General features: G+C 37.2%; 2 protein-coding genes across 2 annotated transcripts; one reads left to right on the top strand and one right to left on the bottom strand.

Annotated features, from left to right (window-relative positions):
- The first annotated feature begins 1,148 nt into the window (after nucleotides 1–1,148).
- On the top strand, nucleotides 1,149–2,511 carry LOC113507518. The gene has a single exon (XM_026890374.1). The coding sequence runs from the start codon at nucleotides 1,337–1,339 to the stop codon at nucleotides 2,033–2,035; it is 699 nt and encodes a 232-aa protein (XP_026746175.1). The 5' UTR covers nucleotides 1,149–1,336; the 3' UTR covers nucleotides 2,036–2,511.
- Nucleotides 2,512–8,806: 6,295 nt separating this feature from the next.
- On the bottom strand, nucleotides 8,807–25,168 carry LOC113507517 (lysophosphatidylcholine acyltransferase). Its single transcript, XM_026890372.1, has 9 exons — nucleotides 24,626–25,168; nucleotides 16,677–16,789; nucleotides 14,729–14,883; nucleotides 14,019–14,156; nucleotides 13,513–13,638; nucleotides 12,814–12,955; nucleotides 12,450–12,551; nucleotides 11,713–11,854; nucleotides 8,807–11,364 (listed from the first exon to the last, which is right to left on the bottom strand). The coding sequence occupies exons 1-9, from the start codon at nucleotides 24,801–24,803 to the stop codon at nucleotides 11,279–11,281; spliced, it is 1,182 nt and encodes a 393-aa protein (XP_026746173.1). The 5' UTR covers nucleotides 24,804–25,168; the 3' UTR covers nucleotides 8,807–11,278.
- Between the last annotated feature and the right edge of the window lie 275 nt (nucleotides 25,169–25,443).

Genomic DNA, 25,443 nt, shown 5'->3' with positions numbered 1-25,443 from the left:
GCTGAAGTAATGCTTCCAGCAAACATTGGTCAAAAAGAAAATATATAATTAGGTACCAGCTGACCCAGCAAACGTTGTTTTGCCTAATACATTATTTCTGGTTGTATGTATTTTTAATGCCACATTATAAAAAATAAAAACAAAAAATTGCGTCCAAGAAATAAAATACTTTCTTTTAGTGTGAGCAATCCTTACGTATATAAAATTTGGTAAAAATCCGTTAAGCCGTTTCGGAGGAGTGCGGTAACTAACATCGTGACACGGGAATTTTATATATTAGATAATTTGACTGCACAGATAGCCGAGTGGTTGAAGTCATCACGCCGATCCCACTGTGCGCGACGTATCGCGGGTTCGATCCCCGCGTAGAACAAAAGCCTTTGTGAGATCCACAAATGTTTATTCTGAGTCTGAGTGTCTCTGTGCATGTGAAGAATAGTATGCTTGTGAAACCCCCAACGACATGAGTATTAAATTCCTTGCTGCCGGCAGTCAGAGTCAGAGTGTACAATTTAAAACACATAATATACTTTAAAAATATAGTTTTTTCTTTTGCTACAATATGACGGCTGTATTAAAAGTATTAAATACTGTTAATAACATGAAAAAAATACATTACAAGGATAGTTAAAAACATTAATAAAATGTTGGAATTTCGTTAATTAGTAATTAGTTACATAACGAAACAAGTAATTTCCATAGCGGATCATTACGGAAAGTTTCTCGCTGCTAGTTGTATCTTTAACACATTAATAAAATGAAGTTGGTTCTATTATATCTCCGTAAGTTTTTAGAATCAATTAATATACACCAATGTACCTATAGGTGATAGATGATTGTGAAGCACCTATAAATTTAATGTCTGTCTAAAATTTGTCAATAATATGTATGTGTTAAGAAATATTTAAGTCTGTATATCAGTTGTTTAGTACTCATAATACAAGTTTTTCTTTATTTGAGACTAGCGACCTGCCCCGGCTTGGCACGGGTGGATATTTATTTTTTAAGCTTATTATCCGGGATAAAATATAGCCTATACGAATTCGGAAGAATCCCTCTAAGTAATGGTAAAAGAAATTTTGAAATCGGTCCAGTAGTTTTGAACCTATTCAATACAAACATACAAAAATACAAATTTTTCCTCTTTATAATATTAGTATAGATGGGAAGCCATCTAGTCTGAAAACGAACAAAAAACATCTTTCACGCAACTGTGTGAAAGTTATGGAATATTATTATATTACATAGTTATATTCAAATTAGATAACCTGTTGATGTATATTGTTTTCCAGTCGGCTTTCCCTTCGTCGAAAATAAAAACCACACAGACACCGTTATGCTCGAACCCTTAGATCAGATAGATTTGGAACTCCTAAGGTATCCGACACTTGAACAAATCCTGCCGACACTCTCAAAGAAAACTAGCAAGGACTTGGAAAACATACCTGACGCCGTCATCAGAAACGTATCAATAGACATCGACAAAATTAACATAGAAAAGTTCAAGAAAAAAATGGACGTGATAATGGATCAGCTAGCTGTACACGAAGAACCAAAAAATGGGACGAACCAGACGAGGAGGCAGGCCGTCTTGCCCGGGACTTACGGCCAGGGTCCCTACGAGGACGCCAGCAAACATATGATAAAACGCAAAACCATTGACTGCATGCTGCAAACGCTCTACATGGGCAGGCATAAGGTCAAAGAACTTGAAGACAATAAGTTCTTCAATTCCAAAGACACAGGGTTTCGAATTGCATTCACCTATCGGCGTTTGACCAGGCTTTTTAATAAGCTCATGCAAATATTCACATACGGGAATTATAAACGATGGACGTGGGACTATGTCGATCCTCAAATGGTTCTTCACGCTAAAGCCGCAAGAGTGAGTGTCGATTTCCAATACCTTTGGTGGGTGTTAATCAAGGTTGACAATCTTTTCAAAGCAAAAGTGGCAGAAGAAAAGAAAAAACAGAAGAAGAAGAATAAAGACAAAGATGGTCCAGACTTGGCAGACGAAATGAACTACTCTTGATAGGACTTAACTGTCCCAACACGCTAAGACATTGTATGACCAATTTTAGTCCGATTTCCTGTGATTATTAATGGCGTAATTACAAATAAACCTCAACAACTACCTGCTTTTGGAATATGACCGCTACAAAATACAAACCCACTGAATATAGAAGTAATAAAATAATTATATATCTATTGTAATATCATCGACATATCATTATTAAGGAACAAGCGCCATGCAACAGCTTAGGTACTAATAATGGCTTAATAATGTATAACCAAATTTTGGACCATATAAAAATTTAAAAAACCCATTTTTTTTATAAAATTTCTGTTTCTTCCATGTCCAAAAAAATTCCTTTTGGTTCCAGAATGGATTTTTGCTAATAGATGTATTTTGTTAGGCATTTGACAGGACCTGATTCGCTCACCCTTCGTCGCTTCTTAATGCCTAACTGTAAAGGGGAAATGTCCCAATAAAGTCAACATAACGGGCTTCTGTTTTTTCATTGAAATCTAGATTAACTGCTTAACAAACATCCAAAATACATATTTTACAAAACCACTTCGAAATCCTAGAGGGCTTTTTCTTCCTTTTTTTCAGAAATCAGAAGGAACTTTATTTCTATAGAATGTAGTTATTATATTAAGATATTTAATTAAACATAAGTTCGAAAGTCCTTATAAATTCTACCTTTCGGCATACGAATATTAGTGAGGTAGACACGATGACATCGTACGTGTTACTCCTTCATCTTAAAACTAGCTCTTTCCCGCGACTCCGTCCGCGTGGATTTTAGTTCACAGAGAGAGACAGACACTCAAACATATTTAAACAATTTTAAGCAAAATTTCTTCTTTGACTTGCAACTTTAAAGCCTATCTATTCTATTATCTATCTATCTATTAGATATCTCGATCTTTTATTCTAAACTCTACATATTAGCCTATGTCCTTTCTCAAACTAGAAGATCCTATGTACCAAATTTCATTGTAATCGGTTAAGTAGTTTTGGAGTGAAAGCGAGACAGACAGAGATACTATCGCATTTAAAACATAAGCATGGATTTTTACACATGTGTCAGTTTTCTTTAACAGTGTGGTATTATAGCCACGTTTGCACTTTATAATGAGCCGTTTCACTTCCCCAATTTTAAAAATAACTGACTATAGGTCCTTTGTATCTATCGGTATCCTAAGCTAGTGAGTTTGGCCGCTTTGTATACTTGGTTTTAAACACTTGAGGAAAAATATAGTTTAATGATAATGAAAAGGTAAGCTCCGTGGTCCAGCTTGTTCTGAAATTATTTCTTAGTAAACTACTAATATTCTTAACTAGTTGTCGCCCACGGGGTCACCCGCTGCAAATCGAAAATGATCCCACGGGAACATTAAAATCCTGATAAAAACTATTAAATGTGCTAATCTATATCTACGAGTATACTCTATACTAATATATAAAGCTCAAAGTTTGTTTGTTTGAACGCTAATCTCAGGAACTACTGGTCCAAATTGAAAAATTATTTTTGTGTTGAATAGACCATTCATCGAGGACGGCTTTAGGCTCTGAACCATCACGCTGCGACTAATAGGAGCTAAGATACAATGGGAAATGTGAAAAAAACCGGGCAGGTATACCTAAATCATAACTTATATCTTCTACCCACGGGGACGAAGTCGCGGGCAACAGCTAGTCCTGATTATAAAATATCTTTGTACCAAGTTTCGTCTAAATCCGTGATCATGATCCACAATATTAGTAAGCTTTCTAAATTATTATGAGTATAGAAAGATTATAACCACGATCACAACTTAAATAGGCATCACGTGCCTAAATGAACTGTCATCAAGTGTCCAAGCGTGTTTTTAAGAAAACAATAGGTAGGCGCGAATGTAGTATTAGCATAGGTGCAGCTAATTAAGTTATGTAACTACCTGTCGTAATAATTAATGATAAGTGGTTTATTACCAAACCATACCCATTTGTAATGAACTACGGATCACACCCAGTAAAATATTTTGCTGTCAAATAATTTCATGTTTAAAATGTTTTGTCTCACTTTAATTCTTGTTTCATGTAAGTTGTACTTTCGTTACGTATCCAAAGAGTCGAACCTCACAATATTACTGTACAGGGCGTACAGGCTATGTAGGTTAAAAGCTAAAGGTTTCACACATGATGTGTTGCTTAATGAAAATTAAATTTAGAGGTTTGAAACTGATTTGTTTTGACTCGAATTTGACCGTGCTTTTTATATTTTTTTTACGCCCGGCAACTACAGAACAGCATACCTAAGTCTTTCATAAAAATAAACATTTCATCACTCAATATTCATTTCAGCACTTGAAATTTCAATGGGTATAAAAGTAGTTCCTGGTCAACGTCTCCCCCACGCTGACGTTCTAGAAGACATACTGTCAAAGCACCTCGGCAACAGATCATACTTTGACGATGCCGTACTAGACATCATCCTCAGAAAACCGGACTCTGCTCGACAAACTAAACACTTGAAATATTTGAAAAATAATCTCGACATCAAAGTTTTAGATCACCGCGGCCTTAAGAAGGTAATAAAGTTGTTTGACATGAGGTACGCTAAACAAGCAGATACGAGGAGAGTAGGTCTTGAAGCACACGGTCAGAATCCGTACGTGAAGACAAAATGCCTGAATATGATAAGACAGAGCATTCACTACGTGAGAGAGAGGTTGAACGACACGAGGTCGTACAGGCGGAGGTTTAAGGGCATGCCGGGGTACCAGATCGCCGTGCTGTACGGGACCGCGTCGGCCATCATCAGCAAAATGGAGAGCATCTACGCACAGATGAGGCACCTCCCCTGGAAAACACACTTCCTATGGTTCCTCGTCATTTACGAAAAACTATTGGCTTCTAACATCGATATCACTAATATCGTTGAGAGGATATACCTAATCCAAGACCAGTTCGCAGTTATCAGGGGACCAAAAGAGAATATGCCTAAAATAAGCAAGAAGGATATGAATAAATTCAGGTTACCTCCATCACATCAACAGAAATCGCTGTGAACGCAAAATGTTTCCATTTAAATACAATAATACATAAACTGTTTGTTTGATTGTGTTGCGGTCTTAATTTTTCCCATTCTTAGTTGAAAAATGTGCAAAATGAATGTGATTAAATTCGCACCTACGGTAGCTGGAAGTCATCACATACCTCTCCAGGCGACTATTATACTAGTGCCCTTGTAATCAAGGTGGTGACATCCGAGCGTTGCCGCAAATATTCAACACTCATATGGAAATCAAAACCTTCAGGGTACCTTAACTCAAACACTTGAAAATTAGTACGTAACAATATCTTATAGCGCATATAAAAGAAAAAGCCCATATTCACGAAGCCCTAAGTAGCGCGAATCTGACTCGCAGTTGACCATTTTTTGTCGTTAGGAAGCTTATTCTAACCACCGGTTGTGGTTACTTGCCTTACGGCATAATCCCTTTACTTCTTTCCCACCGATTTTTCTACTATATTTTACTAGAGTTTCAACGTAGTGTTGTGGGAGGTACCATATTACTTTTCCTTCTGGTATGACGGGGGTCCTCATGGCACCGCCGGGAAGCGGGTGGTGGCAGACTCTTACTAACGTGAATCTCCTCGCTTTTATATCAGTGCATGGCAATGCATTGGAATTCTGCGTGCACAAGAACAATATACCTAACTCAATGATGTAATAATTAAAACTTGAGATAAGCAGTTTATGACCAAACTATACTCACTTTCATCTTATTACGGATAAAAAACAGTAAATGTTTTTGCTATGAAATATTTCATGTTTTAAAAATGTTTTACGTAGTATTAGTTTTTCTTTCTTGTAAGTACTATTTTGTGTTATTTTTACAAGTTTTTATTTAGGTACATTCACTTAGGCCATTGTTTGAAATCAGAGTCATCACAGTTGAATCCCCGCTTCCCGGTTTCTGACTAAATGTTGCATGCATATTTTAAATACATAAGATTGCAATATTTATTTTATGGAGCTGACTGAGATGCTAGAGCACCTATAACCATCTAGGTATCTACCCACAATGATGGTTTTAAGTGTCTAAACACACTATGCCGAGGATACGCGACGGAAGTTCGGCATGATTACGCCTGCAATGCTATTTGAATTACTGGCGACACATTATGCCGAAATTACGTTGCGTTATAGCGTATAGCCGAACTTCAGTCGGACGTAAGTTCAGCGGAAATTCGGCGGCAACGTATTCTCTAGAACACACATTATAAACGACCGAAGTTCGGTTCGATTGCCGACGGAGGCTCTGTATTTTGGATAGGCTCTGTATTTTGCATAACGTTGAAACTGGCCATCTTGTAGTCTCGTAGAATTCAATGGGTGCACATAATATTCTTTCTTGTATTTGTCCTCTTCTAAAGCCTCTGCAATTGCTATTACTGTAAAATAGTCCATTTTTCGGGTTTCGCACCTCAAAATTAATAACGGAACCTTAACAGGATCACTTTATTTTGCATTTGTCTGCCCAGCTGTTTGTCTCGAAACACTGAATATATACGCAAAATTGCGCAACTGAATTTCTGCCGCGTAAGTTCGGCACTTATGGTGTGTCATATCAGCCGAATACGTTGGAACGTAAAATCAGCCGCGCAACTTCGGTCGCGTACGGTCGGCATAGTGTGTTTAGACACTAAGAGCTCCGCTATAAAACAATAGATTCCTAAATTAAAATAACGAAATTCGTTAAATCAATTATAATCGTATATCTATAGTCTCTTGCATTGTTTTTAGTCAGGCAGGAGCACAGTTAATGCTATTGCGGAAGTGAGACGCTGCACTATCAGTCATGGCCTCTCACACACCACGGCTACAGACCTGTGTGGCTTAAAATGCATTCGAATAACAAGTAATGGCTCTAGGTTTATGAAAATATACTCTCAATCAATTATCCTGATTTTAGCATTTATAAATCTGGCGAGTTTGAATACCGCTCCTGGTCAACCGCTACCCCACGCTGACATGCTCGGAGCTATATTGTTGAAACAACTGAGCAACACGTCATATTTTGACATTTCCGTGTCCGACATCATCCTGGGAAACTTGGATGCTACCAATGGAACCAAAGACTTGAACTACGAATATAAGGACGACAGTCTTGACATCCACGTTTTAGACCACGACGCGCTTAAGAAGGCGATCGACCGAATAGAATCGAGGTACGGTGAGCAATACGATCTTAGAAGAAAAGGCAGTGAGGCGCACGGTCAGAACCCTTACGTGAAACAAAAGTGCATGAATATGATACGGCAGAGCATTCTCTACGTGAAGGGCAGAGTCAACGAGACGTGGCGTTACCGGCAGAAGTTTAGGAAACAGCAGGGGTACCAGATCGCGGTGCTGTACGGGGCCGCGACGGCCATCGTCAACAAAATGGAGAGTCTGTACGGACAGATGAGGCACCTCCCCTGGAAAACACACTTCCTATGGTTCCTCGTAATTTACGAAAAGCTATTGGCTTGTAACACTGATATCACAAACCTCATTGAGAGGATATATCTAATCCATGAGCAGTTTGTGATCTTTAGAGGGCCGAGACAGGGTTCAAAAAAACTGAGCAAAAAGGAATTACTGGCACTTGAAAAAATGAAAAGTAATAGTAAGCAGTGAAGAGGACATCTACCTCCGCGATCCAACGATCATAGACACAGCTGAACATCTAATAGATAGCGCAACATGTTGCAGTTAGCTTTCACCTTTGATTAAACAGACTGTCTATTACTTTGTGTTGTCTATTATTAATATTTTTTCTACTCATTAAAATTAAAGGCGCTATTTCCCTTGTATTGTTTTGCGATTAATTATTTGCTACTAGCTGTTGCTCGCGACTTCGTCCGCGTGGTTAGAAGATATAAGTTATGATTTATACCTGCCCTGTGATTTCCACATTTTCCATTGTTGCAGCGTGATGGTGTTGCCTAAAACCTTCCTTGATGAATGGTCTATTTAACACAAAAATATTTTTTCAATTTGTTCCTGAGATTAGCGCGTTCAAACAAACAGACTCTTCAGCTTTATAGTATAGAAGTATAGATTAGTAAAGATATAGATTAAATCGCGATCGATATTCATAACGCATAACGACTTTTTTATATTTTGTTCCTTGGCAACTTTATCGTAGTTGAGTAAATTGTCATACAAATCAGGGGCCGAGATATGTCATAACGAAGTGGATAAAGAAAGACAGAAGCATAATTAAAGAATCATTTTTATTTCAATAACATTAAAAAAAAAACAAAATAGGACAATAATCCTTGACTTTAAAAATAAAACAATTCCTTTTATTTTAAGATTCTTCACTAACGTCTAAATAATGGAATAAAACTATTCTAAAGGAAGTACAGGCCGGAAAACATTAAATTGCACAAGGGTCGTTGGAAAATAATCTCAATTGCAGTATTAATTAGCATCTTATTAGCTTGTACTGTTATCTACGCCCTTAAAATTATCACATATAACAAATGGCCTCCTAAAACATTACTTTATTGTGAAAAGGCCAATTATTGGCTTCTAACCTCCCTACAAACAAATATTCAAATACATTTTCCGTTATAAAATCTTGTTTCTTTCGCACTTACGACTTCTGTACAAGTTAGAAAGAGGTAACCGATTTCGTTTTTTGAATACGTGTAAGTTAGGGGTTCAAGTTTAATAATTAGAAGCACACAGTTTATAATAAACTATACTATCTGATTTACTTAATTTACAATTATTAGAAAAATGCATGTAAGCCATTTTTTTTTAATATTTCCCGCCAATAATTGACTCGTTCACTCTACATAATCTATGGAATAAGGCATAAGACTATAGTTATTCACAAATAAATAGTTTTATACTAAACACTTGGCGTCTCTTAAATTGTGGGACAGAGACAACACTACACCTTATATAGCGCTGTCTCGTTTTAAGAGGATGTGGTCGACGCCTTGCTAGGATGAATATTCTCGGCAAAGTTATGCGTTGCCACAAGCATAATTAGAGTTATGATGATATAAAACGTGAAATGGAAATAATAGGCCATTTCGAAACCAAGTTTTTGCCAATAGAAACAATCCGCAAGAAGAATGTGGCCTATTCTGAAAAATGTACCCCAATAATTAATTAACTGGTGAAAGTTTTATTTGGTGAGTCCATTTCTCATAAATTGAAGATGATTCCTTGTCATTTTGTTAATGATGGGCAAAAGTTGTATTTCAAAAAGACCTTAATTCCAATTCCCGTACTTTTTCAGTTCATATTCATATTATTTTTATTCTAAATTCACATGCCAGTTGTCCGCAGTTGCCCCTAATTTAAACGTCATTTTTATTAAATTATAATTAATTATATAATGCTATCGATGTTGCTCCTCAATTCATCCTTCTTTGAATGGAAATATAAGGCCAAACTACATAACACATGGCTACTAATGAGCTTTATATAAATGTGAGCAAACATGAAACTTACCATATGACGCTAGGTTCACTGTTAACTTATATTTAAATATTCTTATTAATGTCAAAAATAAATTGTCAACGAAATTATAATGAGTCTTGCCATACACGAGAATGATTCAGTTTTTGATATGAGAGTCTACTACGGTACAAATTGCAATAGGCATTGACTCGCCTGTTGGTCTAGTGGTCAGTGGTCCTGACTGCTACAATGAAGGTCGTGGGTTCAATTCCCACCCAGGATTGATTTGTGTGATGAGCACAATTTTATTATTTGTTCCATGTATGGGTGTAATACATCTATAATATTTACAACTAAAAAGTTGTTAGTTTATTTGAAACTAGATGGCGTTATTTAGAGTCTTAAGACGTCAAATATCGGAAACTTATATCGTGTACGACAGGGCTCAATGGTAAAACTCTACCGGTATTCTAGTATTCTATACAAAATATCAATTATGTAATGAGCTCCTAAAACAATATGTTGTTCGTAAAACTATAATTAAATACTGTGTGATGAGTAAATACACAATATCTATCCAATAAGCAAAATCTTCAAGAAATTAATTATAACGGATAGGAAGCGCATTACATTTATAATGAATCTTTTGGACAAAATACATATCTTATTTGAATTTTCTGGACTTTGAAAGAGATCGCGACGCGCGCGTTATAATAAAAACAGTGAAAACTGGTGACGTATTCTCAGTTATTACTACGACAATATCAGTGAAAGATTAGGTATAGTTACTGGCACAGATCTTGAGCGCTGACCTTCATCTGCCCAGAAGTGATTTTTTGTGTCACTTTTGCGGTATGAAGTGAGGCGCGGGGCGGATAAAGTGCAGTGATTGGCCTGCAGCGCATCGCGTCATAGCTGTCATGAGGGATTCTTTCTTTGCTGCAGAAAGAATTTGTGTGAATGTGATTGATTGGCGTTTTATTTTACGATGCGCGAAGCGATCCCCACTCTTCCGCCGAGCGCTCAAGATCCGTGCCGGTAACTATATTGCTTACGATACTTTGTAAGACAAGGACAGTTTTATAGTAATACTTTAATTTTATTTACATAAAAGGGAATTCATTTGATTATTATTTTTGTCCAAAAGGTTCCGTGTACTAACCACAAGTACTAATAAAACACTCTATCAACAACAATCTATGGAAGAACATAATTAAACTATTTTACTTCGTTATTTTGATCGAAGACAATTTTCGGAATGAAATTTCGGAATTCCTTGACTTTGGCCGAGATATATAAACGTTCAAAATAAAAACACTTATAAACTCACACCTATATTATGCTCTCCAATAAAGCTTTTTTTTAAAGCAAAACGACTCTCTTACTAAGGAATTTAAACTTCGTATCGCGGCTTTACAAACAATTAAGTCAGACGCACAAAGGACACCTAGACCCTGGACAAGCATTCGTGGATCACACAAACGCTTGCCTTCGCGGGGATTCGCCCTGCTTTTAGTACGATTATTGCCATTGTGGAAGCTAGATAGCGCTAAAAGTTGTATATAGCGTTGTCTCGCTTCCACAAGAGCGACTGTCCTCTATAAAAAATCATAAAACAGACACAGGTTTAAAAAATGAGAGCATATAAACCATTTTTTTTTCAGTTCATTCCTTAGAATTCGTTGTTTCTTTGTACACGAACTGTGTATAAATGTAAACCTAAGTGATGTTTACGTATCTCGGCCTTAAATCTGAGTATTGTTGCATCTCTAGGGCACTTGGCTGCAGACGGTCGGGATGTGAGGCGACTCTCACTGGGACTTGGGCTTGTGATGCCCTTCCGATGCGAAAATGAACGAGAATTCCGCTTTCTTTTGAGCGTATGCGATGAATTCATCTGAAATGTAAGGGGCCTTGTTAAACATATATTTTCAACGTTGTCAATTTTCTTAGTTTACGAATAACACTCTCAAGACATTTGATTTTAATAATCTGTTTTGTGAACTTGCAGATGACTTGCGGTAGATTTAATAACATTAATAAATTTCAATCATTTAAAACTTGTGTTGGGTCTAATCAGTAAATGAAAGAATGCTACAAGGCTACCGACCCTCTTTTAAATTAGTGTATAAAGACATTTTTTTAACTTCATCCGCCATTCCATCGGTTGCCAAAAAGAAGATCCTCTCGTAACATCAAAAATGTTTTTTGAAACCGTAGTTAGTGCAGTAAGTGTGTAAGTTACCGTAAGTGAGTTGTCCCGAGTCCGCGGGCGCGGCGTGCGCGAAGGCGTGCGCGGCGTCGTCTGCGCTGAGCCCGAGGCAGCGCGTGCCCACCTCCTCGAAGTTGGCGCCCGACAGACGCCCCGAGCGGTTGCCGTCGTACAGCTGCATCGGGGAACATCGCACTGATTCAACTACTCACCAAACTAATCTATAGGCAAGTAATCTAAGGCATACATCCTACAACGAACAGTCCAGAGATCGCAGTCAAATTATCTTTCCTTTCATACAACGCCATCTAGTCTCAAACTAAGCAAAACTTGAACTATAAGTTTAACTGATAAACGTACTTATATACATATTTCTGAATGCATACATCATATAGATGGGGAACTCCCCATCAAAGTTGGTCCGTAGATGGGTTACTGTCTTTATCATAACGAGTTCCTACGTGTTTCGGAAGGCAAGTTAATTTGGGGGCTGATGGTCATGCCTCTTTGACAATCGTTACGAGTCGCCAAAAGCTGGAAAGTCTAACAACCAGTATCGTGTTGCCCAGGCAACTGGGTTGAGGAGGTCAAATAGACAGTTGCTCCTTGTAAAATACGGTTACTGAGCTGAAAGCGGTTAGACGGGAAGCCTACCCAAACATAATTGGGAAAACGCTAAGAAACTTGGCCGAACGACATACAACGTATTTCGCGTGGGCGGGTTCGACTTTACACTGGATGAAAAGGATGTATATCTATACATAACTCACCTTGAATGCAATGGACAGCAGCTGTGTGAGCGGCGCGTTCTGCAGCGACAGGAAGGCGGCGCACAGCAGGTAGTCCGGGAAGTACACCAGACCACTTGACCTCTGCGAATTGTAGACATTTTTTTGGCTAAAGGGTCAACATTAACTGGACATCATTTAATTTTATGATCTTATGAAGCGTTATTTGATTTTAGAAAATTTTCTATTATATCATCACGCCATGATTTAAATTGAACCGTAAAATTATGGAACTTGGAAGATAAAGTTAAGGAAAAAGAGAGTTTTGGACATTGTCACAGTATAAAACCTCTACGGGCCACCTCTTAACGTATTCCCACCCCCAGATCCCCCGGCCCCCACTCACCTGCATGAAGATGTCGAAGAGCCTGTGCGTGGTGTGGTGCAGCGGCAGCGCGAGCCTGCGCGCGAACTCCTCGCGGCCCACCCAGCGGCCCGCGCCCGGCCCGCGCGCGCACAGCTGCAGCTCCAGCTGCGAGCGCTCCAGCCTGCACGCAGAATCAATATTACTTGCTACTGGACATTACTCCACGATTTCATCGCGGTCACGGGCGGACTCCCGTGACCATGATACCTGCAAAGGTGCCGAAACGTCGGTAAACCTAAGAAACCGCTATACTCCAGACTAATAATAATATCAGCTTCTATGTACGCCTCACTGTTGGGCACAAAAAAAGAATTTTCCTTGAACTTAGAACTTGGAACTTTCCCTTCCAATATAGGGCAGGGTTTAGCATTGATCACTGCACTAGCTCACTGTGGATTGGCATACCAGAAAATCCAGGTCTCCACACGATATTTGTCTTTCAAGGTTTCTGAATGGTGACTTAGAATAATTAAGAATGTAAATAATATGTCTAACTTTAAAAAGGGACATGGGGTATCCTTACCCAAGACGAAAAGTAAAAGAGATAACACAAAAAGTCTTCGTGCTCATGAACATAAACGGCTATTAGCTCTCCAATATGTTGCTTTCAGTTTGATTTACCAGATTCAGCAATATTTTTCGAAAAAAATACACTAAACATTTAAAGTACATGCTTACCCGAGCTGTGCCCTAATCTCACTGATCTCCCTCGTCGAGGCTGCGCAGGGGATGCCCAACTGCTTGGCGCGCGCGATCAGCCGGCAGTCATCATACGTGTAGTCCAGGACTGGCACTCCAAGAGCTCTGAAATGCGAAAAATGATTGTAAGCTATCGGAAAGTTATAGTACTGTGTACAGGCAGTCTAGCTAAGGGCATCGTATTGCGCAGTTACCTTCTCAAAATAGCTGAATTTAGTTAGAATCAAGACTTAAAACAAGCATATGTACCCACAACATCTTTGAACACTTGGTTGAGGTCACCACATCAAGCCCACTGTGCGCGACGTGTCGCGGGTTCGATCCCCGCGTAGGACAAGCATTTGAGTGATCCACGAATGCTTGTTCTGAGTCTGGGTGTCTTTGTGCATGTGATTTGTATGTTTGTGAAACCCCCCGGGACACAAGGATGCCTGTCTTTACGGCAGGAGTAATTAAAAAAAAAGGAAAACAAAACAATAACTTACTTGGCCATTACATCTCGCACGTTCCTGGCGTACAGTTTGGGGTCTCTCTTCTCCTCCTCGCTGGGGTAGTACACCGGGAGGAACTCGATCTCGCAGGAGCTGTGCACCTGAGTCAGGGTCAGCCATAGCAGCTTCAGACTGAAATGTGATGATGACATGTTTTATGCATTTGCGTTAAGCATTACCAAAACAAAAAGATAAAAGGGAAAAATGTTTTCAAAAAATAAATGTATGGCTTAGAATAGAAGTATATGCTTGTAAGTAAGTTAAGAAAGTTGGCTGTGAATCAAATCAGAATTGATATCACCAACTCAACCTACAAGGATCCACTGTCCACTGCGACACATGCCTACATAAGTTTTTGATGCATCGACGACCTAATTAGTATTTTCGAACTGAATGCGACAGTTTAAGGACTGCTTATGATGGAATACAAATCAAGCCTTCTTCGCATAAAATATTCCTATTCCTTCCATTCTTTGCATAAAATATTCATTTTCGCTTCACCCCCCTTTGTTGAACCACGACTTCTTTCAATGTCCAATTTAAAGTACCGTATAAGACACCTTACTATGTTGTTTAAAATCCATTGTTTCTCTATGGACTTCCAGATGACTGTTCCGTGCCCTGATATATTACGCCATCGGGTGGAATAAGGATACTAGCTGATGTTTGTATAGAAGTAAGGTAGCTGGTAGACAGGTACTCACGCTCCAGGCCCCTCCCAGGTCCAGGTGACTGTGTCCCTGGCGTTGGGGTAGCGGATGGTGACGGGCTGGACGGGCACGCCGGGGTAGAAGCCACCCGGCTTGAACGTGATCAGGCAAGAGCGGTTTGTGCATGTGCCTTCAGGGAATATCAGGACCTGGAAGTAAATGATGGATTTAAAATAAAGATTTTGCTAGTGATGAAAGAGAAAGATGTGGTGACCTTGCCGTTTTATGAATTTATATTTGGTAACGCTCAAGAGTGGAACATTTATAAATAGGAGATTTGATAACAATACTGTTTAATGGACGTGAACTGCGGTGGATTGATATTGAAAAAATACAAAAAAATACTGATTTTATTTAACCGCGTGGAGCATTAAACGTCCAAAGAAGAGCACTATTGCGAAACGCAAAACGAAAAAAAATATTGAAGAATCAATTACGTTCTTAGCGATACGTAAAACTTGGATACCTACTACATTTTGGCATACGAAATACTTGAACCTTCCTGCTTATATAATAAACCTATGTTACTATTTAATTTCGTTATTTACGTTTCAATAAATTCCATTCTGAACATCCCTATCAGACTTATGTTATAGTCATGTGCTAGATTGTTGCTTTGGATAACTTACTAATATACCTTTGTGTTCGGAAATCTTGCAAATCAGTACCAAGCGGTGCCGACACCAGACAGGTAGCTATCTGTTACGTAACTAGATCAGGTATTAGATTAAACTGATAGTCTTAGTAGCTACTATACTTCTATTTTGTTGCCCAAAATTGGTACTGAAGGTTATTATAATAACGTGGGGCAGATTCAAAATTATTTTTGTTTACAGGTGGCCTGGCCGCGATTTGAAATGTCTACTCGTGACCGAACCACCGCATCAGCTCATGGTTAAGGACTACGGTTGAGTCCAAAACTAGGCTATGCCCAAAAATAAGCGTAAGGGAATGTTTTAAATAAAAAAAATGGTATCACAAAGTAAGTATAAACAAAAGTTCTTTTATGCTAAATGAATATTTTTATTTATAATAATAATATTCAAAATATTTAAAATAAATTACAAAAGATTTCGTAATTTATCAGAAAAAAAGGAGACGGATATAAGGAAGCCGGCAAAAGCATCGTTATAACAATGGCATTTCCTAGCTGCTATCAAATTTTAATAATATTTTGTCCTTGAATAAAACTTATTTTAAAAATTAATAACATGACATTTGTGCGAGGAAAAATTTACATTTTAGAAAAAAGTTTTTGCTTGATAATAACCTTTTGGAATAGCTTTACCGATTACTCCATACTCGTTCTAACCGGTTATAGTATTCTACATAAGTTTCCCTATTCCGATTAATTGTTTCACTCGCTATGTACACTCTGTTTGTATAACATAAATCATGTCAGCATATCGAGGGCCAATGTTAAGTACCGGGACAGTTAGCGCTCTTTCGGGACATTTTCATTCGTCATTAGGATAGAAAGTACCAAAGTTTGTCTCTTAGAAATAAGTCCGTCCATTGTGGCACCATGTAACTATTTATGTTTGTCCATCCTTCTTTTCATTTAGTATGCAATAAATAATTTTCTATCTGGTCACTCGCGGGCGCGGCTCATGACAGAAAAGAGTGGAAGAACAGTGGGGAACCCTTTTCCCAGCAGTGGGACGTTCCAAGCTAGTAATAATAATAAAGGATATTCTAATAGTAGTTAGTATAGTAGTTTTGTAGCTACCTTGGGCCGTCCATATCTGTTCTTTTATAAGACAGAAGTGGATGGTCCCTGTTAGATACCCCATCACATTTTGGACAAAAAATCTCAACAAGGCCTGTACATGTTGGACCTTTGTCCCCGTGTAAGCCCTAAAAAGGACCGAGTCTCTTCCCATGAAGTTATCCCGAGCCAGAAAAGAGATACAAATAATAATAAAGGATATCCTATCCATACCTGAGGCCAGTCCTCTTTGGAGGTAGCCCTCTCAATGATTTCCTTGATGGTGTTCTGCCTGGAGTTAGGGTCATCCCGCCACACGTACACGGGCTGTGTGTAGTTGATCAGCTCTGAAAATATACGAGACACTCAATGAGTACCTTAACATATTTTTATGGGAATCCTTTTAATGAGGCAATGGGATTGGATTAGTATGTCCTTATTCGGTTGGACATGATCGGTTTTAAATTAGCATGTAATTTGAAGAAATAATTTTGAAACAAGCAGTTATTTTAGTAAACACTTCTTACGACATTCATGATCTGTAGTCAACTCAATGTTGGCTGATTTTAACATCAATAGATCTGACATACGGATGTCGACTGGGTATAAAACACAAAAATATGTAAACTGTAACTCCGCCTAAACGATCACTTAAAAAAATATTGGACATATATGCCTTTATTTGGAGAGCAAAAATTGTCAAAGATAAACTGCTTTTAAGTTCATTAAGTATAGGGGGTTAGTGAAGTAGGTAACACCTTCGCAAAGTTATACACAAAAGTGATGTTACGCGTGGGTTCCATTGACTATAATTTGATCAATTTATTTTCGCGGAACAAAAGAAAAAATACGTATAAGTACACTACTACTCATGATCGACCGGAATGAAATTGAAAAAAAAGGATGTCGTCATCCCTATTTTATGTTCTATAACAATGTAACTACTTTAACGGTGTTCTTTATACTTCTAAACACATTTTCCTACATTTCGCTATACAATATTAAGTAGAAATTCTTACATAAGTACGTATTGTCGGGAAATATTGTAAGCCACATATTTATTACACGGCAAAACGTTTAAAATGTCAATAGAAACAATTTTCTAGTACTTACTCATTCCAATGGAGCGTTAAAATAAGCATATTTATTATAGCTAAAGTCTAAACATTGAGAAGAACAAAGTAAATGGAGAAAGCGAGGAAAAGCTGGTGCTGTAAAATTAGAACGGTACGCAGCCGTAAAATGCAATGCGATTAGCGGAATAAGATAGCAGCGGATTTCCAAGGCGATGCAACCAAGAATGTACCAGGACTATCTAATCTGAAGATTTTCCTTTTTAAAGCCGGTTGTGACATGGCGAACATTTTATTGGTCCAATTTTTCCGGAAGTTTCTCGTAAAACTGTAATTTCTTTCAAATATACTCGTACTATACACCGTGATTTTTAGTCGTCTTACAAAAGCAGCCCAGTTCATGTATCCAATGACTAGAACACGTTCATGATAAAAAAATAGGTATATAAGAGATTTTAATAAATTAAAAATGCATTTTTTCGTTTCGTAGTTTTTTAGAAACACAGCTCCGTTGCAAGCGCAGTCCGAGCCTTGTAATAATGGTGAGGGGCGCGGGCGGCAGCGTTTTTATCATTTTTAAGGGTATTTTCAGATTTCTCTTGTTTAATTTTTCTTTGTTCTTATTGCCTTAGTTGAGGATGAAAAAATAATAATCGCGCCTAGGGGTATTTAACGTCGGATACATGAACTGGGCTCCTTTTGTAAGACGACTAAAAAATCACCGTGTATACTATTCAAAATCATTTTTTTTATTACTTAGTATTTTAGACTTCTATGAAAGTTATTTATCACTTCTAAAACCTATCATCAGCAAAACGGAGACCATGTGTGTACCAGCAGATAATATTAATATGCGTGCACAATTGATCTTCTAATGCATGATTTTGTAAGTTATCATGGAGTCTTTCGGTAGTTTTTTTCATAAAAAAGACATTTAAGACTTATCTAAAATAAATTAAATAAGTCTTAAATTGATAGTAAAAACGAAAACCATTAAGATCGACATTTGATGGGTTTTAAATCTAAGGTAGAGAAAACATGTCCGGGAAACAACACCAGTTAAAAAAATCGGTGATTAAAAATTTAGCTGACCTTTGCAAGCAGATGTAGGCTTATGTATGTATGTCAGAAGCAAGCGATTAATCGATTTTCAATTTGAACTCGTTTCCGACACTATGATGGAACACGGAAGTTGTCCCGGTCTCGCTAATAGCTTAACGATAGTCACAGCGAAAGGTAAACAGTGTTTGCCTTAGAGTTAAGACTCTGAAGATATTAAAGAATTAAGATTGGTTGGTATATAATGTTGAAAACATTAAATGATAATCATTTGACTTTAATTGATTAAGTAATTTTTTGAAAATATTTTCTAGACTACCTGAACCATGCCCATGCAAAATATGATTTTATAGCTTTGCCGCTAAAATATAACTTGGCTTTGGCAAAAGTTGACCAGTAGATCCAAAGACTTCGTACATATAACATAAGCACACAGACTTTGTCTACAATATTGGTATACTATAGATATAGGTCAATATATTACCTATGTATTATACACTCTATCCTATACCTATCTACTCTATACTAATATATAAAGCTGAAGAGTTTGTTTGTTTGTTTGAACGCGCTAATCTCAGGAACTACTGGTCCAAATTGAAAATTTATCGAGGAAGGCTTTAGGCTATAAAACATCACGCTGCGACTAATAGGAGCGAAGATACAATGGAAAATGTGGCAAAAACAGGGAAAAATATTCTACCTCGATAGAACTTCTAACCACGCGGACGACGTCGCGGGCAACAGCTAGTTATGTATATAATACTTACCAATACCTACTTCTTCTTTTTGGTACTTTATTTAAGAGCCTAAATAATTTCTTTAAATGAAATAAAATTCAGAACATGAAATAGGTTATTGCCCTTTAACTTAGTAAGGCCCTGCACGCTACAGCCGTTTCAAATCAAATTAGCGTTTTTCATGAAACCTAGAACGAGCCTATGTTTTCTAGAAAATTCTAGATAGGCACGCGAGCGACACGGAATAAACAGTTTCAATTACCATAAAAAAATACTAGAATTGAATGCAGAAAACTGACATGAAATAATAGAAATGGTTGCTTTTGAGTTACCATTGGTTATGTTGGCAACTACTTAAATGTATAATATTCATCTTTTATTAATGTTATCTGTCTTGCTCTATATTTATTGATAATTGCTTCTCGATACAGTGAACATATTTCCCTTTAATCATCTAGCTCTTGGTCTTTAAAGTTTGACAAACAGTACCCTTAAGGGGCATCGTGTTACCTAGGTAACTGGGTTGAGGAGGTCAGATTGGCAGTCGCTTCTTGTAAAACACTGGTACTGCTGCATCCAGAAGACTGAAAGTTGACACCAACATAGGCTAGGATATGATGATGATGCTCCTAGCCCTTGAACTAACTTTACGTATACCTAATACGTTAATTTGATCAAAAAAACGCAGATTTATTTCTGACTGTTCATCGTATATGTTCATAGTATGATTTAGAAAAATGGAGTCATGAAACACAAGATACTAGTAATAAATAGACGTCCTTCGGAGACTAGAGGTTAGAATACCGTATCGTGGCGAGTTGGCCTTGTCTCCCAGCCTTATAATAGCTAAGTCTGAGGCGGCGAGAAGCCCTAGCATTTCGTGTCTCACGTCACTATTGAATCACACTTATATTATCAATACGAAAGTGTGTGTGTCTGTTTGCTCTCCTCTTTCCTCACACTCAAACAGCTGCACAGATTTCGATAAAATTGGTATTAATCTGGAGGGAGCAGATACCTTACCTAAAACAAGCTACTTTCATCCGAAAAAGAGAGTCGTAATTTTGCAGTTATTAAGGACATACAGGCAGGCAAAGTCACGAGGAATAGCTTGGATACTACACCTATAGAATTAAAATACTATACTTAACAATGTATGGCTAAGCATATTTGATGTGAAATCAGGTTGTTGACATTTCAAGAGGGATTACGGTGCGTGATCATTGCTGAGGTTTGATATTAAATGTGTATCTATTAATTAACAAAATTTCATCTAAAGTCTTGAAAAAAAGTAGCAATATAGTATTGATTTTAAATGAACTTCAAGTTTTTTGACTTGAGTTAATATTAGTACAAAGGCTTGCTTTCAGTAACATGCAGTTTAGAAAAACAAACACGATCTCGATAGCCGAGTATCATTCAAGAAGACTAGACCATCTACCATCATCTGTAAAAGTAAAACTAAAGCAGTTGCGGGACAGAGACGACACTCTACATCGTGTATCACTCTCTCGCTTCCACAAATACAGTTTTAGTTAGGACAGTGGTGGTATTGAGCCCTGCGCTCGCCAGACAGCGGCGAGTATTGATTCGATATTCCAGCATGCATTTTTAAGTCTAGTTATACAGGCTGCGTGGATTCGATCTCATTTTTAGTATATCCTGTTCTTTTAGCGTTGTTTTTAGATTTGATGAATATTTAATGACACAAATACATGACACAAATGACACAAATACACAAATACAAGTACATGTTCTTGACACAAAATAGAGTACGAATCTCGGAAAACATAATTATGATGGACATTAAAACAACGAAAGATGCAAATAAAAATAACAGTCGATTATTATTTAAATTGTTTACTTTGAAACTGTTGAGCACATAATTTGAGGACGCTTTGAGGTCCCTCAATTATCCCTTAAATAAACATTTAATGAAATCTTTGTCCAAAAGAGAATAACATTTATGAGTCAATGTAAAAACTTAAAGAACCGGTCAAGTGCGAGTCGGACTAGCAACAATGAGGATTTTAGAGTTTGTTTAAAAAAATTATCCATAATATGATTGATACTTACCATTATTTTACTGAAGTTCACAAATTCTCAATCGATTTCAAAAAAATATTTTTGTTTTGTTGCACCTCAGAATTTCAGACTGGATGAACCGATTTTCTTGATGATTTTTTCGACATTTTTTTTTGTATGAAGGTCGGCGCAGCAGGTGTTTATTTGCAAGTTTTTGTTGTTAAACAATATTATTTAGTAACTGAACAACATTTATTACTTGCCATAAAACAGCTAACGGCTATACAGCCTCGTTTGATGTAATAAAAAAGAAAACCGTTGAAAACCACAATTGAAAAACAGGAACTAAGCAATAAAGCAAAGGCATAGTGTTAACAGCCATGTTAATCATCTCTTTGTCATCTTCTGGGTAATAAAATAAAGGAAATATGAAAATGAACCTAATGGACTATAGTTAGAGTTGTATTTATCGTAATGGGTGCCTAGGTATGGGCACCTAAATAAAAGACGTGTTTACGTGGGTGACGCGAAGAAATTTTGAACATAGGAGGATAGGTCAAGAGAATTCATTCCGGTATCAGTGATATTAGTATCTATCTAGCCCTAAATGTAGGTTAGTGTCACTCATACGATATAATAGATTCTTAAATGATACAACGGTTTCTCCTGCTTATTTATCGAGATTGTTGCATGACTAGTTTCGGACCCAACCGGAGTCATGAGCTGACGCGACGGTGCCACGAGTCGAACTGCGTGCGAAACCGTTGCATCATTTAATAAAGAATCATTTTCAAGATTGTTTCTATAAAATGATAGATTCTTTTAAGTCTTCCAACAGTTATTAAATGAACTGTTTGTGAAAGTAAGTGTATCAGACGTACAATTACACGCTGATGACTCCTCACATTGTAATTATAGTTGTAAGCACCCACTGTAGCAAGATCGGCAATGTTTTCCACCACAACTTTGTTACAAACTGTTTAAATTAATTTACTACGTTTCTATTCATTTTCTGTTCCAGATATTCTTTTAAATTGCTGTCTTTGTATAACAGAATATAATACTTCATATATTCAATGTAAAATTATATTTTTTTGGCGAGTGGTACATCCCACCATAATTTTTTTTTGGTGCTCGACGTGGCGCTTTTTCTGTCCCCACGACGGACAAACATTGATATCAACTAGAATGAAAGTCTTGTTAAGAACATCGAACTACGACCTACCAAAGCAACAGTTTAATTCCAATAATAAAACAAACATGAAATGCATCCGCCGTACGCAGTGCGCATGTCATATGGCGAATGTCAATACTTCAACTGTGTATATACCTAGGTATACTCAACAGTAAAAGTAGATGGTCAAAAATGATCTGAAAGGTTATACTAAGCTCGCTGGTACTTCAGTTTACATACTTTTTAATTCGACGCAACACAGTTCTGATACAAACTGATTATTCATTAGTTTTAAATATTTTTTTCATCAATTTGCATAATTTCTTTATTTTTCATTTATTACAAATAATTAAAATAAACTAATATTTACACCTTTTAAACTATATCAATATAAAATGAATAATATACATTATTTACAAAGCGTCAAAAAAGACATCTTCATCCCTGCCAAAGTCGGGAAACGTGCCCAGAAAGATGGCTGCATTTTTTTCATTAGTATTGAATATCTGACTTTATTCGTATGCCTTTGCTGTTGACTGTACTAGGTTACAGGATCGCTACCGAATGATAGATTATCGATGACTGAGATCAATTCTGTTGACATGAATGTGTGCTGTGCTGTGGAGACTGTTGCGCCGTTTCTATCCACAGGTAAGGCACGCAGGGAGAAGAGAAAATGTGAGCATTAAAGTACTCCTAAGTAACCAAATTCGTATAAATGATTTGATAATTTTTATGATGAACCATATAACTTATTTTGGAATAAAATAAGATAAAAATAGGTTTCAATTTGACAAGATCACCCAATATGAAATTTTGTTATTATTAATGCATGCCATTTAGGGTTTAAAACAAGTCCAAGTAGATAGTGTTGTCTCAACTCAGCCTAAGGCGGTCTGCTTGGACATGAGCTCTCACACTCACTGAGTCACACCACATCACTCAGTCTTTTGCTTTCCACATACAAACATTTTTTGTCACCCTTATTTGTCCATACGAACAACTAGCAATCTGATATTATTCAGTCTTATACTAATATTATATCTGATGAAGATCTAGAAACCCAATGGAATTCAAGATTTTACATTAGTTAGCCCCTACGGAATTTAAACCAATACCCGGACGTAGACTTAAAATACTTACACATATATAGAAGCAACGTAACATCGAAGCCTTTTCTAAATAAGGCCCGAACAAAGCGAATGAATGGCTGAACAAAATCGATTCCACATGCATTGTTCGCTATGGACGTTAACACAAAGCTTTAGAGAAAACATACAAACGTGACAAAAGACAAACGTCCATGGATGTCCAACTGGGGTCCTACCACCACTATGTAAAGTTTACCTTACGCAGCTGTGGGAGCAGGACAGCGCTCTACACGGTATAGAGCGACGTCTCTGTCCCACAATCGCAACAGTCTTACTTCATGAGGAGATGGTCGCCTTTCTGTTCCGGATTAGACATGGATGCGAGAATGAATGGATGAAAGCTGTAACACTTATGTGTCCACACGTACAGTACTGCATTCAATTTGTTTGGCATATGATAATAGTTTAAATAGATACATAAATAGTTTTTCAATGTGTCTTTGTCAAAGTCTACATGTGTAGACTAGTTAAAGAAATATAATACGTGCATTAATATCGAAATTATTTTACGTAGCTTGAAAGTAAAGCAGATCAAAGTTTTGCGTGTTTCCACGAAAAAAACCGTTAAGTTATAGGGAACAGGGAGGTCTTTGCCCAACAGAGGATCACTAATACCTAGTACTAATAAATTCTTTGTAAAAACGGGATCGACCTAATATATTTTGCTTTACACAAAAATAATTGTTTTTATAGATATTGCAATCTTAGAACAAGGATCCGAAAAGTTTTCAGCTATGTCTAGTTTGAACACGAGCCCAAATCACAAAAAAAAAAAACAAAAATTGAAAATGGATCTAAATAAAACGTGACATTTAGTAACTTTAAAACATGCACACGTTAAACATATACACCATCACCAAAAAAAAACGGTGGCACAACCCAAAAGACAGTGACTCAAATCCCAGAACAATTAAACCACCACCACAACCCCATCACCAGAACCCAGAAGACTTAGAACACGTACTTCCAACGTAATTGTCCATGCTCTCCTTCCTGACGATGACTGAAGACATTTTGGTGGCATAGACAATACAACTGTCCAAAAACGACGAGTGGGGGGCTACCACCAGAATTGGGGCCTCTTTTCGGCTAGCCTGCCTCCCACGGATGGTGATGGCCATCCCTCCAGCCAAGTAAGACATTTTCCCGATGAAACATATTAGCGGCTTCAGGGCCCTATAAAAATAAAATTCAATTTTCAAACAGTGCAGAAATTATGCCAATTAAGATTTCCAAATGAATTGTTTGCCACGAAGTCTTGAAACATTGCTTTAGTTATGTTAATACCTAGGCTTATTTCCTTGTGACATAAAGTGTGATTTTGAATTTTGCTCCCGACAAAATTTGAGTTGATGTGACTCCTGGACATACCAGAATCTGGAGAACAATTGAATAAGCTTATGTTCTCACAAAATACACGCATTGATCAACCCTAGTTGAAACCCCACTTTATTAATATGTTTAACTGTGAAAGGGCTTGTGTTTGGTGCATATCGAAGTCATTCAAAGCCATAGAAAAGTCTTCTAGTCAGACCCAAATCACAAAAAAAACCTCAAAAACTGAATTGGGAATACCAAAAATCCTTTATAACCTACGTAGACTCAGTATATCAATGTCAAATACATCTATAATTAAACTCCAACTCGTTCCAAACATACATATTATGTATTTGCAATATACAATCAGAAAAGAAGACTCGAAACTGTTTATTTCTTTGTAATTGGCCCAATTTTTGCTTCGTAGGGCACAACAGCAAAACAAATCGAATCTGCTGTCATTCC

This window comes from Trichoplusia ni, unplaced genomic scaffold, assembly GCF_003590095.1.
Source record: "Trichoplusia ni isolate ovarian cell line Hi5 unplaced genomic scaffold, tn1 tig00002287, whole genome shotgun sequence".
NCBI classification, from domain to species: Eukaryota; Metazoa; Arthropoda; class Insecta; order Lepidoptera; family Noctuidae; genus Trichoplusia; species Trichoplusia ni.
The sequence above is the reverse complement of the archived record's forward strand: the minus strand, read 5'-3'. Positions and strand labels throughout refer to the sequence as shown.

Coding starts and splice junctions, on each gene's coding strand:
- LOC113507517 (XM_026890372.1), bottom strand. CDS start 24,803: ATGTCTTACTTGGCTGGAGGGATGGCCATCACCATCCGTGGGAGGCAG. Junction 14,884..16,676: donor CCAAAGAGGACTGGCCTCAG/GTATGGATAGGA, acceptor ATTTACTTCCAG/GTCCTGATATTCCCTGAAGG. Junction 13,639..14,018: donor GTGCGAGATGTAATGGCCAA/GTAAGTTATTGT, acceptor TTCGCATTTCAG/AGCTCTTGGAGTGCCAGTCC.
- LOC113507518 (XM_026890374.1), top strand. CDS start 1,337: ATGCTCGAACCCTTAGATCAGATAGATTTGGAACTCCTAAGGTATCCG.